General features: G+C 40.5%; 1 protein-coding gene across 1 annotated transcript in view; it reads right to left on the bottom strand.

The window, feature by feature from the left end:
• Positions 1-14,028, bottom strand: part of rbm19 (RNA binding motif protein 19) — a gene marked incomplete at its 5' end in the record, with an annotated part of 222,851 nt that extends 208,823 nt beyond the window's left edge. The window contains 6 exons of the mRNA XM_033043004.1: positions 2,076-2,172; positions 2,734-2,855; positions 5,436-5,566; positions 6,767-6,967; positions 8,291-8,362; positions 13,953-14,028. Of these exons, the coding sequence (XP_032898895.1) occupies positions 2,076-2,172; positions 2,734-2,855; positions 5,436-5,566; positions 6,767-6,967; positions 8,291-8,362; positions 13,953-14,028 (699 nt within the window). The remainder of the gene's footprint in view (positions 1-2,075; positions 2,173-2,733; positions 2,856-5,435; positions 5,567-6,766; positions 6,968-8,290; positions 8,363-13,952) is intronic.
• Positions 14,029-14,234: the final 206 nt, after the last annotated feature.

Here is a 14,234-nt window from a genome sequence, read left to right as displayed (position 1 = left end):
CTTATATAACCTATTCGGGCTACCAAATTCTCTAATGTTCCAAAACAGAAAATTACTTCAACTTTATTTAACAATAACATTACTAATCCACTTCTGTGAATGTCATTGCATAAGAACAAAGCAAGCAGCATGTGTTTCTTTGAAGAATAGTATTTTTGCAAATCAGCTTTATACAAGTTTGAACTAATTAACAATAGATAAGCATTAGGTCAAACATCTTTTTTTACCAGTGGCCATCAATATCATGGGAAGACAATTTTCTACAATTATGCATAGCTATGGTAGAATGAAGATTAATTGGTGTAGTTTTGGTTACTGTACCCTTGATAGAATGTCATATTTTGTAGATAAATGTTGTAGTTCTCCAAGAGTTAAATTATTAGGACGGATGCATAAACTGAGCTTGTATACACGCTAAACGAATTTTGTAGCAATTTTATTAACATTTTTACAGGACAGGAATTGATAGGAGAAAGAGATTTGTTTCCCCCACTGACAAGATAAAGAGGGATGTAACGAAAAAGCAGAATCAGGCCATTTGAGAAACATGACAGAAAACAATTATTGATGTGAACGGGTTTAAAGTGTACATTATGCACAAATGCAACATGATTAAGACTCTTAACTAATGGTTTTAAATAAGGTAGTTTTAAGAGTATGAGCAGGTGAATACAGTTAGGATGAATGGTCAATTTCAGTGCATTCATATTTATTGTACGCTTAATTCAAGTTGAGGTATTATGTTAGGACAGATGGGTTCATATTTTGCAGGTATAAGCCCACATGCCATCGTGAGAATTTTGTATCAGACCTAACACGAGCATTGTAAATAGCACAAACGTCATCAATGGGAAAATTATTTCCATTAAACCTAATGTAGTAAACTGATATTCAAACCGGGCTCTGTGTGCTCATTGATGGTGCTTGTCAGATTTTTATTTAGCTACATTCCATTGCTTCCATAGCTAGATTATATCATATTTGTGCTTTGATGCTGTTACATACTCTATCAGCTAATTAGATCTACTTTTTATAACTCAGTTTAATTTTTAGCAAACATTCCAATGGTCAAAATAAAAGCTTGTAAATTCACTTTAAATGTCGAATGCTCAAAATATCCTGGAGTAATAACACAGAATCTATGATAAACAAAGAGACCAAAACAAAGTTTAGTCCAAATTATTAGACTTCTTTCTCCAAAGATTTTTAGTTATACCGTTAACTATGATGTACAACAGTATTTACACAAGTGATATAATAGATCTGATCCATCAGAAAACATTCGCCTGGATTTTCTGTATTTTGTCAGCTGTTCCATACAATCCACATCAACACATATTGCCTTGCTGCTTGGCTCCAGGGCCGTCTGTAAAAGCAAAGTCAGTGTTCCAGATCTTGTCCACACAAATTCAGGCGGATGGGGACCATGAGCATGGGGAGATTAGCAACTCCAGAAGCATATCACTGAACTTGTTTTCAAAAATATATAACAGATTTGTATCCATGTCCCTATAAACAACTATTGTATCCCTTGAAGTGCTTTTTTCCCCCACATGCTAAAAGTTGAGCACGTGTTCATACAAATGTGGGGAAGGGCTGGGGAGAGCCGAAGAAGAGAAAGAGGGGAAATAAAGTGCTGACAGGAGTACTGGCATTATTCTCTTACTACTGAATCAGTGAGGATACAGTGAATGAGACAAAAGTTAACAGGAAACTGAAGAGTTAAGAACCAAATTGCTGCTTTCATCTGAGAATGAAAAGCTAGCCAGTTTTTAAAATGTAAAATGAAAGAAAGCGATCCTCTGGTTCAAATGAATCCAAATTGTCAATATTAAAACATTAGAGCCCTCATCAACTATTCCAGCAGTTCATATCATAGAATATTTGCAGGTCACATCGTGCCTGAACTGGTTACACATCTCCAAATATCATTCCTAACTAAAACAAAAGGCTTATTTTGCAACAAACTGATCCATAAGAAAAATCAGACCTGCTTTTAAAATGCATTTCTGTCTTGTAATGTTTTTACTTTTTATTGCAAATCATCAGTTAAAATGACTCATCCCATTACTTACATGATCTAGCACTTGGCTTTTGGTGGCATTGTACTTTGCTGCTATTGCATCAGCAACAGCATTACTTCCAACAAATAAGGTGTTCCAGTTATGCGAGCTGGAGTAAAAAGGAATATAAATTTATACCCAATGTAAAAACAGATATATTTATTTATTTTTTTAAACAAAGGAATTCTTAAATCTTAAAATCAGAATCAAACACCTGAACATTGTTCCACCAGTGAGCATCTTGACTTTCAACCTTATAAATAGACAAAAGATTAGTGTTGAACAATGTGAAGATGGTTGGGCCCAAGACGTTGCCATGGGAAACTCCAGCAGTGAGGTCTGAGGTTAAGATGACGGGGCTAAAAAGAACCCTTAACACCCACAGATTTCAGCTTCACCAAGCTCTTTGATGCTCTCCTCAGTTACATGCTGCAGTCAGATCAAATCAGGAATTCAGCTCTGTACTTAATGTTTAGGTTAAGGTTGTAAGGCAGTCTGAAGTGAGTAGTCCAGGCAAAACATTGACCAAATTATTAATAAGTTCCATTTGACAGCACCACAATGACATGGTCTACAAAATTAGGCAAGAAAATGTTAACCTGAGAATGGTCTCCAAAATACAATTAGGGGATACAGAAACTTTAAAATTGTCAATGTGCTGATATCCAACCTGTTACTTCTGGCCTTTTCTTGAGCGGCTTTATTTTTCTTGAATGCAGAGGAACCTAAGATATTATCACTTTCATCTTTCTCCTCTTTTACCATCGATGGCAAAATATGCATCATCCTGCCCTGAATAGAATAGAAAGTGAAATATCTGGTCATTTCTCTTTTTACCAATTGTTACTTGCATGTCCTATAAAGGATTCTTTCTTTTCCATTATGTAAAGGACTGGGTATGTTTTAAAAATAATACATTTAAGAGTCTAATAAATGCTACCAGACTGCAGTGTTACAAGACGCTGATAAGCCAATGTACTAATATTATAACAAATGTGCAACTAACGATGAGAACGATATGATTATTATATTTAAGAAATTGGTACAGAACGTAGAACATATAGTACAGCATAGGAATAGGCCCATAAAGCCAGTGCCAAATGATGCCAAGATCTATACTCATTCATTCCCCACACATCATCCATACCCCTCTATTCCCTGCATGTCTATGTACCCATTTAAAAGCCTTTTAAACACCACTATCGTATCAGCCTACACAACTAGCCCAGGCAGCACATTAGGCATCCACCATCCACTGTATTAAAAAAAATTGTTTTAAACTTTCTCCCTTTTACCTTATAGCTATGTCCTCTAGTCTTTGATATTTTTACCCTGGGAAAAAGGTTCTGACTGTGTACCCTATATCTATGCCTCTCATCATTTTGTACACTTCTATCAGGTCTCCCCTCAACCTCTGGTGTTCCAGTGAAAACAAAGCCTCTACATCCTTCCTGTAATGGGGAGATCAGAACTGTCACAATATTCCAATGTGGCTGAATCAAAATCCTATAAAACTGCATCATGATTTCCTAACTTTTAAACACAGTGAAGGCAAGCAAACCATACCATTGCCAAGTTTGATTGGTTTAACTTAAAAGCCACACATTTCTGGACTTGCACCGAAGGGTTCTTTTAAAACAACATCCAGTGTTTTTTAAAATGCTCTGCGCACTACTCATATGAATAAACACCACAATCCTGAAAATGTCCTTGAAATATATAAAAAAACTCCAGAGTTTAAAAACTCGGCTCAATAAGGCCAAGAGGATTATTTGAAAAGATTTATTGGCAGTTACATACTGCAATCCATGACAAATATTTGTTGCACCACTCCCGAAACTTTACATTAGTAGAAAAGGTAAGCTGAAGTGGATATGGTTTTTGCTAAGTAACACATGTACCAAACTAGCTTGTTTATTCAATAAACCTCCACAGAAATTATTGCGAGCTTGTGTGATTTATGCTATCTGGTGGTTAAGAGGACATGAACTTTATCCACTGCTTTAGATAAGAAAAATAACAGGTTGTGAAAAATCCTGACAAATGCTCCTGACAGGATGAAAGCTATTAATTAAATAAAGCAAACCTTAATTCATGATTTAAGATCTGCTTCAGTCTTCTATTGGACATCCAATGCAGAACAGAATTTTATGCAGATGGTGTGAAATGTGCATATTGCCCTACATGCAGTGGTCTCAGTGTACTGGAATACCTTTTCGAGCTTGTAAAGAAAAAGTGTTGGACATTTAAATTTTGCTTTATGCTTTTCATTGCTTTGCAAATATTGCCTGGAATGTCCAATTGTTTGACTATTTCGATTTTGTTGTTGTTATTTATTCCTATTTATGTCTTTACTTGTTCGGAACAAATAAACAAATCAAATCAAATCAAAATCAAATGACACATATCCAAAAGACCCTGCAACAAGATTTCTGCTGCATCCTAAACATAGCTCCCCCAAGCTATAGTTTGGGAAAACCTGAACCAGAATGTTTTAGATGTTACGGTTTGTTAGATGTATATTGAAGATGTTCACTCCAAGACTACTTTTCATTTTTTCCTTTCTCAAAGCTAAAACTAGATAAAGCTGGAAAATAGGGTTAATATACCTTTTACAGCAAACTCTTGTTTTAATGGACCTCTTTAGAATGAACACACCTTTCGATGACTGCCCATGCCACCCCCCCCCCCTCCCCCGACCACGCCGCCTCCCCTGCCGCTTACAGCGCTGGCTGCCTCTGCCAGTCCCCAGCTTGCACCGCCTCCCCTGCCGTTTACAGCGCGTGATGCTCTCGCCGCTTCACCTGCTGCTTAGACCAATGGCCGCTCGCGCCACCACTGGCTTGCACTGCCTCCAAGCCTCTTACAATGCCGGTTGCCTGCACAATTCACGGCTTGTGCCAACTCCAGGTTGGACTGTCCGTCGTCACGCCTGACCACCGATCCTCACATGCATTCCGGCCGCCCACGGGCCGCGGCCATTGATTCCACCGATCATCGCCTCTCCCACAGCCACCAGCAGGCCAGGGCGTCAACTCACCTTGATTCCAGGACCAGTTCCGGACTGAGAGTCTAAATGGTCTCAACCCGAAGTGTCAATGATCCATGTTCTCCAGAGATGCTACCTGACCTGCACTTGGTGTACTTTTGTATATTAACCAGCAACTGTAGTTGTTTGTTTCTACTACTTATGCAATAATACCTTAATCTGGTATAGCACACAATCGGCAATAACGCATTCTCCCGATTGGAATCTTTTTCAATTATTTAGTCTTTATCAAAACACAGAATTAAATCACTTTAAATGTTGTTGTATGCCTTGGGTTACATTTTGAATTAAACTAAAAACATGTTGAGTTACTACAAACATACCTGAAATATATCACCATCTAATTCAGCAAGGGCCCGCACTGCATGTTCGGGTATCATAAATGTAATGAAGGCAAATCCTTTTGGTGTCTTCGTTAGATTGTCTATAGGAAAATGAATCTCTGACAATGGACCTGTTGATAATCAATGGAAATGCATCATTATAAATTATTATTATTATTATGCAATTATTATTATGCAATTATTATTATGCAATTATGCAAAGGTGTGTTCATTTGTCTGTTTAGTTTATTTTATTGAATTTTGCAATTGTTAATGGTGAAGAATGAGGGTAGGACTTGACAAGCATAGGCTTCTTCCTATCCCTTTTCGAACGAGTCTAATGTGTATTATGTTGAAATTGGCTTTTGATTTTTTAATTTATGTATGTAATATGTTATGTATATGTGTGTATATGTGTATATATGTATGTATGTATATATGTACATGTATATGTATGTATGTGTGTATGTATTTATGTATATATATATGTATATATATAATTTTCCTTTTATTTATTCATTTTCATCTTTTCGTTTTTTTTTAATCGTTCGAAATAAAGATAAAAGATTTAATTCTCTGGCTCAAGCTGATATCAAATCATAAAAATTACTTGTAACATTTCAAAAAAAAATGTATTCTCAAGATGCAGTATTGGCTGAAAATACTGGGTTTTGTGCCTTTTATGAAAAATCTAATTTCCGAGTCATCATCCACCTTCACGGAAGTCGATTATATAACTTACAACATACTTGCACCAACTATCTATGGCATTTAATAAGCCTTTCATATTTACTTGCTGGCTTAAAGACGCCACTGATTTCACTTATGTAGCTAACAAGTTGTGTAATAAATGGCAGCCATAAAAACGTATTAAAAAAAATCAAAAACATTCAATGGGTCAGACTGCTGTCTTCCACCCCTCACCATCCTCTGCCACATAACAGTTTTAGGCCTTAGTTCTGTGACCAACTGCAGTTGTATTGAGCAGTGAGCAGAGACCAACTTCTGGTCCCACCCTCTGTACTACACTGATGATTGATAGACTTTGTCAATGGCTATGATAATCGGAGACATTTAAAAAACACCTGAAATTAATTTAGCAAATGATTCAAAACATAAAACGAGAATGATTGTGGTGGTCGTGGAGGCAGATACGATATTTGGGTATAAGAGGTTTTTAGATATGCACATAGAAGTGCACAAAATAAAAGGATGTGAATCATATACAGGCAGATTAGATCAGTTTAACAGCATCATGTTCAGCAGACATTGTGGGCCGAAGGGCGCGTTCCTGAGCTGTACTGTTCTATATTCTAATATTAGCCACTTACCATATTTAGAAAAAACTTTTTCTAAATCGTCCTCTGCACAGGTATATGGTAAATTTCGAACAAACAATCTTCCTGATTCAGAGACATCCTCTTCCACTTCACCTGCTTTCTTTTCCCTTTTTAGCCATTTTTGGTTATCTGTTGTAACTGGTTTAGTTTTTTGTGTATTATCCATTCTAAAAAGTTCAACGTATCTTCTACCTTTAAACAAAGCAGAAAATATTTTGAGTATCACAAGTTTTTACACCATTCCAGATTTTACATTTTTACTTTATAAGGATGGGTTATACAGGTTGAACACTGATTTTCCGCCTATAATCCGACAATATAACAAGAGCTATGGGGCGCTGTCTCCATTCGGCGCGGCCTTGTCGGCTCCGGAAGCCACGGTCTCGAGCAAGGAGGCGGCCATTTCCAGGGTTCCCATGCCGCTGAGAGGACTCTCCCGACGCCAGAACAACATCACCCGGCAAGAACGGCCTGGAACATTGGGCCTCCGTAGAGGCAACTGTGGAGGCCTCAATAGGCCCGACTATGGGGGAACTGGGGTTGGGGACTGGACTTTGTGCCTTCCCTCATAATGGGAACCATTGTGGGGGGATGTTTTATGTTAAAGTTCTTTAGTATTGTCATGTTTGTATTCTTTTTTTATGTGCTGCATTGGCATAACAAATTCCACCAGCCTGGCTGTGTGGTCATTAAAAGAATCAATCAATCAAGAGCTGTTGAAATTCCCTGAGTGGCCACAGATGGCATGGTAAACCGAATGTGAATGGAATGACCTGCCAACCGTTTAGAGCCCCATTTTCCAACCCCACTCACGATTCGCAAGGTGCACCAGCGAGCCCCTCACCTGCTGCAGTTCTTTTGCTGACGGCACCGGTTTTATCTACTTCCTGCTCAACAATCGCCACCTGCTTTTCCTGTCACTCTGTCCAGTCAGCCCCCCTCCCCTCACCGCCACTTCCTCCTTCCCTCAGAGTCATCGACATACTCCACCTTGGAAGTGACAGCAGATGAGAGGGGAGGAGCCCCCGAACGCATCTGCCGTTGGCAACGGACTGAAGAAAGCACATCCTGGAGGGGGCTACAATGCAAGCCACAACAACAGCCGTGTGAACCGGCGAAGGGCTCCCTCGTCCAGATTAGCGGCATTGGCAGCATGAAACAGCAGCAGATGAGAGAGGCTTACTGGTGCACATTGTGAGTCGGCAGTGAAGTCAGAAGCCAGGTCTCCAATTGCCGGTGATAGTGGGAGCCGGGGATGGATCAGCAGATCATTCCATTCACATTCAATTCACATTTTATATTCGTTTTTTTTTTAAGTTTCTGGCACCCCATGGTGCTTTGGAGACATGAGAGGTGTGTCATTAGGGTTCAGGGGTGTACTGTTATGTCATTATCAAAATGACTCCTGTTGGTCCAGAAAAACAGACACTCCAAAAAGACACTGGAACTGAGGGTGCCAGAAAGTCAGTGTGCAACCTGTAGAACAAGGGTAACTGCCTCATAAAAATATCTTACCCATGTACTCTCTATCTCGCTTCAAAGCCTTTTCAAGATCATCTTCGGATTGGAAATCTATAAATACATATCCTGCAGAAGAAATATTCCACAAAACTGAATTTATTTATCAAATGTAGCATCACTTTCTTAACATGATGAATGTAAAGACTTATGTAAATTCAAATTGTTATTATGAAGCAAAATATTCATATTCAAATACATGATACAGAAGCAAACAAAACTATAAATGACCAAAAATGAGTATTTAATTTGTTTCTTAATAGAGTGGAAGGGTTTAGTCTAATTACAAAAGCTAAGTTCACGCTGTTGGTTATCTTTCCCATACCACTCCGATGAGTTTGCCAACCAAAATACCCTATAGGATCAAATTTTTGGTCTTAAAAATGTTGTGAAAACAATTTGAAAACAGTGGAAGCATCTTTTTCCAAACTGATAGGAATTTGTTCTGATCAAAATATTGATAAGTTGTGACCATGTGTCAGCACTGAATAAGGATAGGATTTGCAAAGGAAGACCAATAAAAGAAGCATTCCTGAAGTTAGACTTAAAGGTAATGAACCCAATGAGTAGCATGTCAAAAGGGAAAAGCAGCTTTATGATTAAGTTGCCAAATCAGTAATCTAGTGATGTTGACTAATGAAGCATGTTCAAAACTCGTCAAAGCAACTAGAAGATTTAAACTGTAAAGTGAGATAAGTGGAATCAAAGGCTACTACCAGAAATTAGTGACAGCTGAAACCATCGGATTGTCAGATAGATTTATCTAGTTCACTAACATCACTTAGGGAAAAAAAATGACTCTTCAACCACATCCTGAAATTTCCACCACTTTTTAGCCAGTGCAACTCAATCCACACAATTTCATGAAATAGAAGCATGAATTCACTACACTAAATGGGGTCAAACCACTTTGCAGCTACACTATTTAACAGGTGATTTATTCATCAATGCAGAAATGTTTCCATGTCTTGTCAATAAAATGCAGCACAATATTAATCTGGATAATTACTTCTCTTTTTATACATTTCTAGTCATCAGTCGTCATCTGATCAACAACATAAACAGTCTAAATGAATAGTGTACCAAGAAAAGAAAAGGAAAGCTCTCCACTGATTAAAGTCAAAAGTAGTTCAAAGTAATGCGGTTGCAATTGTTTGAGGTGTATCACCTCAGCCACAACACAACAACAAATATAAGAAATAGAAGCGGCAGTGTTACATCAAGAAGCCGACTCTGCCTTTCTATAAGATCATCATTAATTCTCTGCGTTGTTACTTTCCCCGACATTGCACTGCCTCTTAGCAAGACCTTTTGTTATTGTACTCAAACCTATTGCATCAAACCTGTCCATTGACAGTGGCGGAAGCGGTGTGCTTGACTTGGCATTGTATCTTTTCTGAGTATCGCGTTGCTGTTGGAATTTTGTCTGGATCACAGCCGGGGCACCTATTTGGGGTGTAACATCTGTTTAGCTGCAGGTAGCGTAGTGAGAGTCTGCCTTGACATAAGGCGCTGGGCAGGAGAACGCAGAATCGGATCACGAGAAATGTTCCATAGATTAAGCAAGTCGAGATAGACGTCGGAACCGACCCGATGGGACCGTTCCATCATTTGTTTTGCACTTCTCACCGCACGTTCAGCCAAATCCATTGGGGACTGAGGGTATTCGAGGCTGCTGGTGATGTGGCGAAAATCCCAGCATTTAACAAAGTTTTTGAAGTGCTGACTGGTGAATTGGCTGCCATTGTCGGAGAGAAGATGGACGGGAGCCCCGTGGCTGGAAAATCATGGCTGAGATGGGACTGCGTCTATCTCGAACCATCTGGAGTACGAGTCGACCAGGAACAGGTACCGTTTGCCATGCCCCTCGAAAATGTCAGTTGCAACTGTAGACCATGGCAAGTCAGGTGCGGGGTGCGAGAGAAGGGGCTGTTTGGCTTGGTGCGGCGCTAGGCTATTGGACACCGCACAGGACTCGACTTTCCCACTCACAAAGTCGGCCATTCCAGGCCAAAAGGACATACTCCTTGCAACGATTTCTTGTCATGGTAAACTACTTGGGAAAGTTCATCCCAAAATTCAGTGAACTCTCAGCCCGACTAAGGCAACTGACTCACAAAGATACAGACTGAACCTGGAACGAACACCAGCAGAGGGCGTTTGACACTCTCAAACAACAGATGTCCTGAGTTCCAACACTTGCTTACTTCGATGTCAAGCTACCCGTCACTTTAACTTGTGACGCCTCCCAATACAGTCTGGGAGCAGCCTGTCACTGGATCGATGGTAAAGGCCACAGACCCATTGCTTATATCTCCCTCACCATGACTGATACAGAACAGCGCTACGCACGGATCGAGAAGGAGCTGCTATCTGTGGTCTTTGCCTGCAGGAAATTCAATGACTTGATTTTCGGGAACCCTGTCACTGTTGAAACTGACCACCAGCCGCTGGTCAGCATTCTGAACAAGGTGAGACACACCGCCCGTGCGCCTTCAACGTATGACGATGCGATTACAAAAGTATGACATTAGACTGGTTTACAAACACGGAAAGGATATGCACTTAGCTGACACTCCGTCACGGACTCCGCGCAACACCTGTGAGAAACACCGGTCGGACGATGATGGTTTTGTTGTTATGATGGTCTCCTACCTCCCATCCTCGTGTCTGGACGATCTGGCAGCACAAACAGCTGCAGATGACACTCAACAGTCAGTCTGTCATCTGACGCGGATGGCCAGACAAGCAATACATTCTACCACCCCTGATTTGCCCATTTTACCCTGTTTGTGATGAACTGGTACTTCAGGATGGTATCGTGGTGAAAGGACTCAAGGCAGTTGATCCTGCATCTCTGCAACACACGTATTTCGATGCCATCCACAGGGGTCATCCCGGTGTGGAGGCAACCGTTCGGAGGGCAAAGAGTATGTGCTTCAGGGCACAGATGTAGGATTCGACTGGTTCGTCTTCCTTTTGATTACGTGAAAAGAATCTGTGATGCTCCTTGACCAAGTTAGTTCGCAGTTGGCATAGCTGTCGGAACTTTCTAAGGAGACACACTGGGTCTCGGATGGATTCCGCAGGGCTCACAACGTTACCCGCACTATCAAACTCAGCTGGGGCGTAGTGGAAATCCTGTGCCCGTATAGTGGCTTCAGTGCCCGCCACATTGAGGAGAATGGAAGCTTGTACATCAGCGGGTGCATCACGATGAGCCGCATGGATGAACACTCCATATTCTACTTCAAAGGTGCGCCAATGTTCAGCGAGGTAACCATCAAACACTAACGGGTCAGCTTTATGAAAGGCACCAGCCATGGCAGGAAGACGGTATAAAAAAAACCAAACTAAAATAAATTCAGGCAAATCAAATGGAGAAGTGGTCCAAATCTTCTGACACCATGTTTTGTAATTAAACCATTACAAAGTATTAGGTGAACCACAAAGCATTTATTTAAACCCATGCAGAGAGAACAATACGTACTGTTACACTCATTGCATCTACTTGCAGACTACCAAGCTAAGGGACGAGCAGGCTGTTATCAGTGGCTGTAGTCCTACTCAAATCCCGGAGTGGATTACATGGTGGAATGTGTATCATGCATAATATATGTGATGAAGGCTATACTGACAGAGATTAATATGGTTGATCTACAGAAGGGTCTCGACCCGAAGCTGTTCTTTTTCTCTGGAGATGCTGTCTGGTCTGCTGAGTTATGCCCCTGTCCCAGTTAGGAAACCTGAACGGAAACCTCTGCAGACTTTGCGCCCCACCCAAGGTTTCCGTGCGGTTCCTGGAGGTTGCAGGTGGTGGCAGGAGGTTGCAGGTGGTGGCAGGAGGTTGCAGTTGGTGGCCGGAGGTTGCAGGTGGTGGAAGCAGGCAGGGAGACTGACACAAACCTCCAAAATTAAGTTGATTTGGGGAAATCACAAAAATCGCTTGATTTTCTTTTTTAGACACAGTGTGGTCCTTCAGCCCAATGAGTCCATGCAGACCAGCAATCACCCCGTTCACTATGCTACACACTAGACAATTTTATCAAAACCAATTAACCTACAAACCTGTAGGTCTTTGGAGTGTGGGAGGAAAATCCGGAAAAACTAATGCAGTTCCAGGGAGAACGTACAATTATTTTAACATGTAATGTCTTTCCACTAATTGGTTAGCACGAAACAAAAGCTTTTCCCTGTACCTCGGTACATGTGACAATAAACTAAATGAAACACTAAACTCTGTACAAACAGCACCCAAAGTCCAGATTGAACCCGGGTCTCTGGCGCTATGAGGCGCCAACTCCATCACCTCCACAGACACCTCTGTCAAGCTTCTCAAGTTTGCGGATGACACAACCCTGATTGGACTGATCCAGGATGGGGGGGAATCTGCCTACAGACAGGAAGTGTCACAGCTGGCGTCCTGATGCCATCGCAACAACTTGGAGCTCAATGCTCTTAAGACAGTGGAATTGATTGTAGACTTTAGGAGAGCTCCCCCTCCCCTCACCCCACTCACCATCAACAACACCACAGTCACATCTGTGGAGTATTTTAAGTTCCTGGGAACCATCATCTCCAAGGACCTTAAGTGGGGGGCTACCATCGACTCCACAGTCAAAAAGGCACAACAGAGGATGTACTTCCTACGGCAGCTGAGGAAGCACAATCTGCCACAGGCAATGATGGTCCAATTCTACACGGCCATCGTAGAGTCTGTTCTCAAGCACGACACCTGGAGGCTGTAGCAAATCGTCTAATCAGCAGAGAAGGTTATTGGCTGCAACCTTCCCTCCATTGATGAACTGTACACTGCAAGGGCCAGGAAGCGAGCGGGCAAGATCATCTCTGACTCCTCTCATCCTGGTCACAAACTCTTTGAATCACTTCCCTCTGGAAGGCGACTCCGGACTGTCAAAGCTGCCACAGCCAGACATAAAAACAGTTTTTATCCACGAGTAGTTGCTCTACACAACAGCCAAAAATCTGTAGCCTCCCTTTGATCTGATATTTTGTTGGTTTACATGCTTGATCAATGGTGTTTTATCATTAATGTTTTATTATTATTAATGTTTAGTGTTTTCTGAGTCACTCGTAACTGTCGCTGTATGTCATGTTGTTACTTGTGGGTGGAAGACCAAGGCAAATTCCTTGTATGTGAATACTTGGCCAATAAACTTACTTACTTAACCATTCTGCCGCCCCAAGCGAAATAGTAACCATACCATAACAGCATTGTGATACATGCATCAAAAAAAACATAACTGTAAGAAAGACAATTACTGAAAGTATAGGGGACAAACTAATTTTGCTGTTCATGGGCATGAACAGATGGACGTCAGACTTTTGAATTAAATAATATTATGGGAACTTGTTCTTACGCTGGCACATTCATAAGTTGAGTTTGTGTAAACCGGGAACAGCCTACATCAACAAGATAAATCGCCATTCATCACCATGCAATAAGCTCATAGAGTGCAAGGGTGTTCTTTACCATTTCATACATAACACATAAATATTGAATTACTTAAGATTTCTAATGATGCAAAATACAGCACGTATCAAACCTTCATTTCATATTTGTAAGAGATACAAAAATGTACATCATTCTCTAAGACAAATTATTGATCAAGGAGAAAGCGAAGAATTGGTTACAGACCTGTAACATTGCCATTTGCATTTCTGACGATTCGAATGGCTACAGGTTTCAAAGGAACAAAGAATTCTTTTACTTGTGTCTAAAGAGATTAAAAAATTTTTTTTTTTTAAATCACATGAAAAATATGAACATCGTTTCTTTATTACACTGCCACTTTCTTACTCTTACATTTTACCTGTCTCTATCTTGGCCCCTTTGCATTTCCCTCCTGCTAATTGTATATTAATCAGCCCACTGGAAATTATTAATGTTTTTCTTCTTTATCTCGTACGTCTAATTTTA

The sequence above is a fragment of the Amblyraja radiata genome, chromosome 25 (assembly GCF_010909765.2).
Source record: "Amblyraja radiata isolate CabotCenter1 chromosome 25, sAmbRad1.1.pri, whole genome shotgun sequence".
NCBI classification, from domain to species: Eukaryota; Metazoa; Chordata; class Chondrichthyes; order Rajiformes; family Rajidae; genus Amblyraja; species Amblyraja radiata.
The sequence above is the reverse complement of the archived record's forward strand: the minus strand, read 5'-3'. Positions and strand labels throughout refer to the sequence as shown.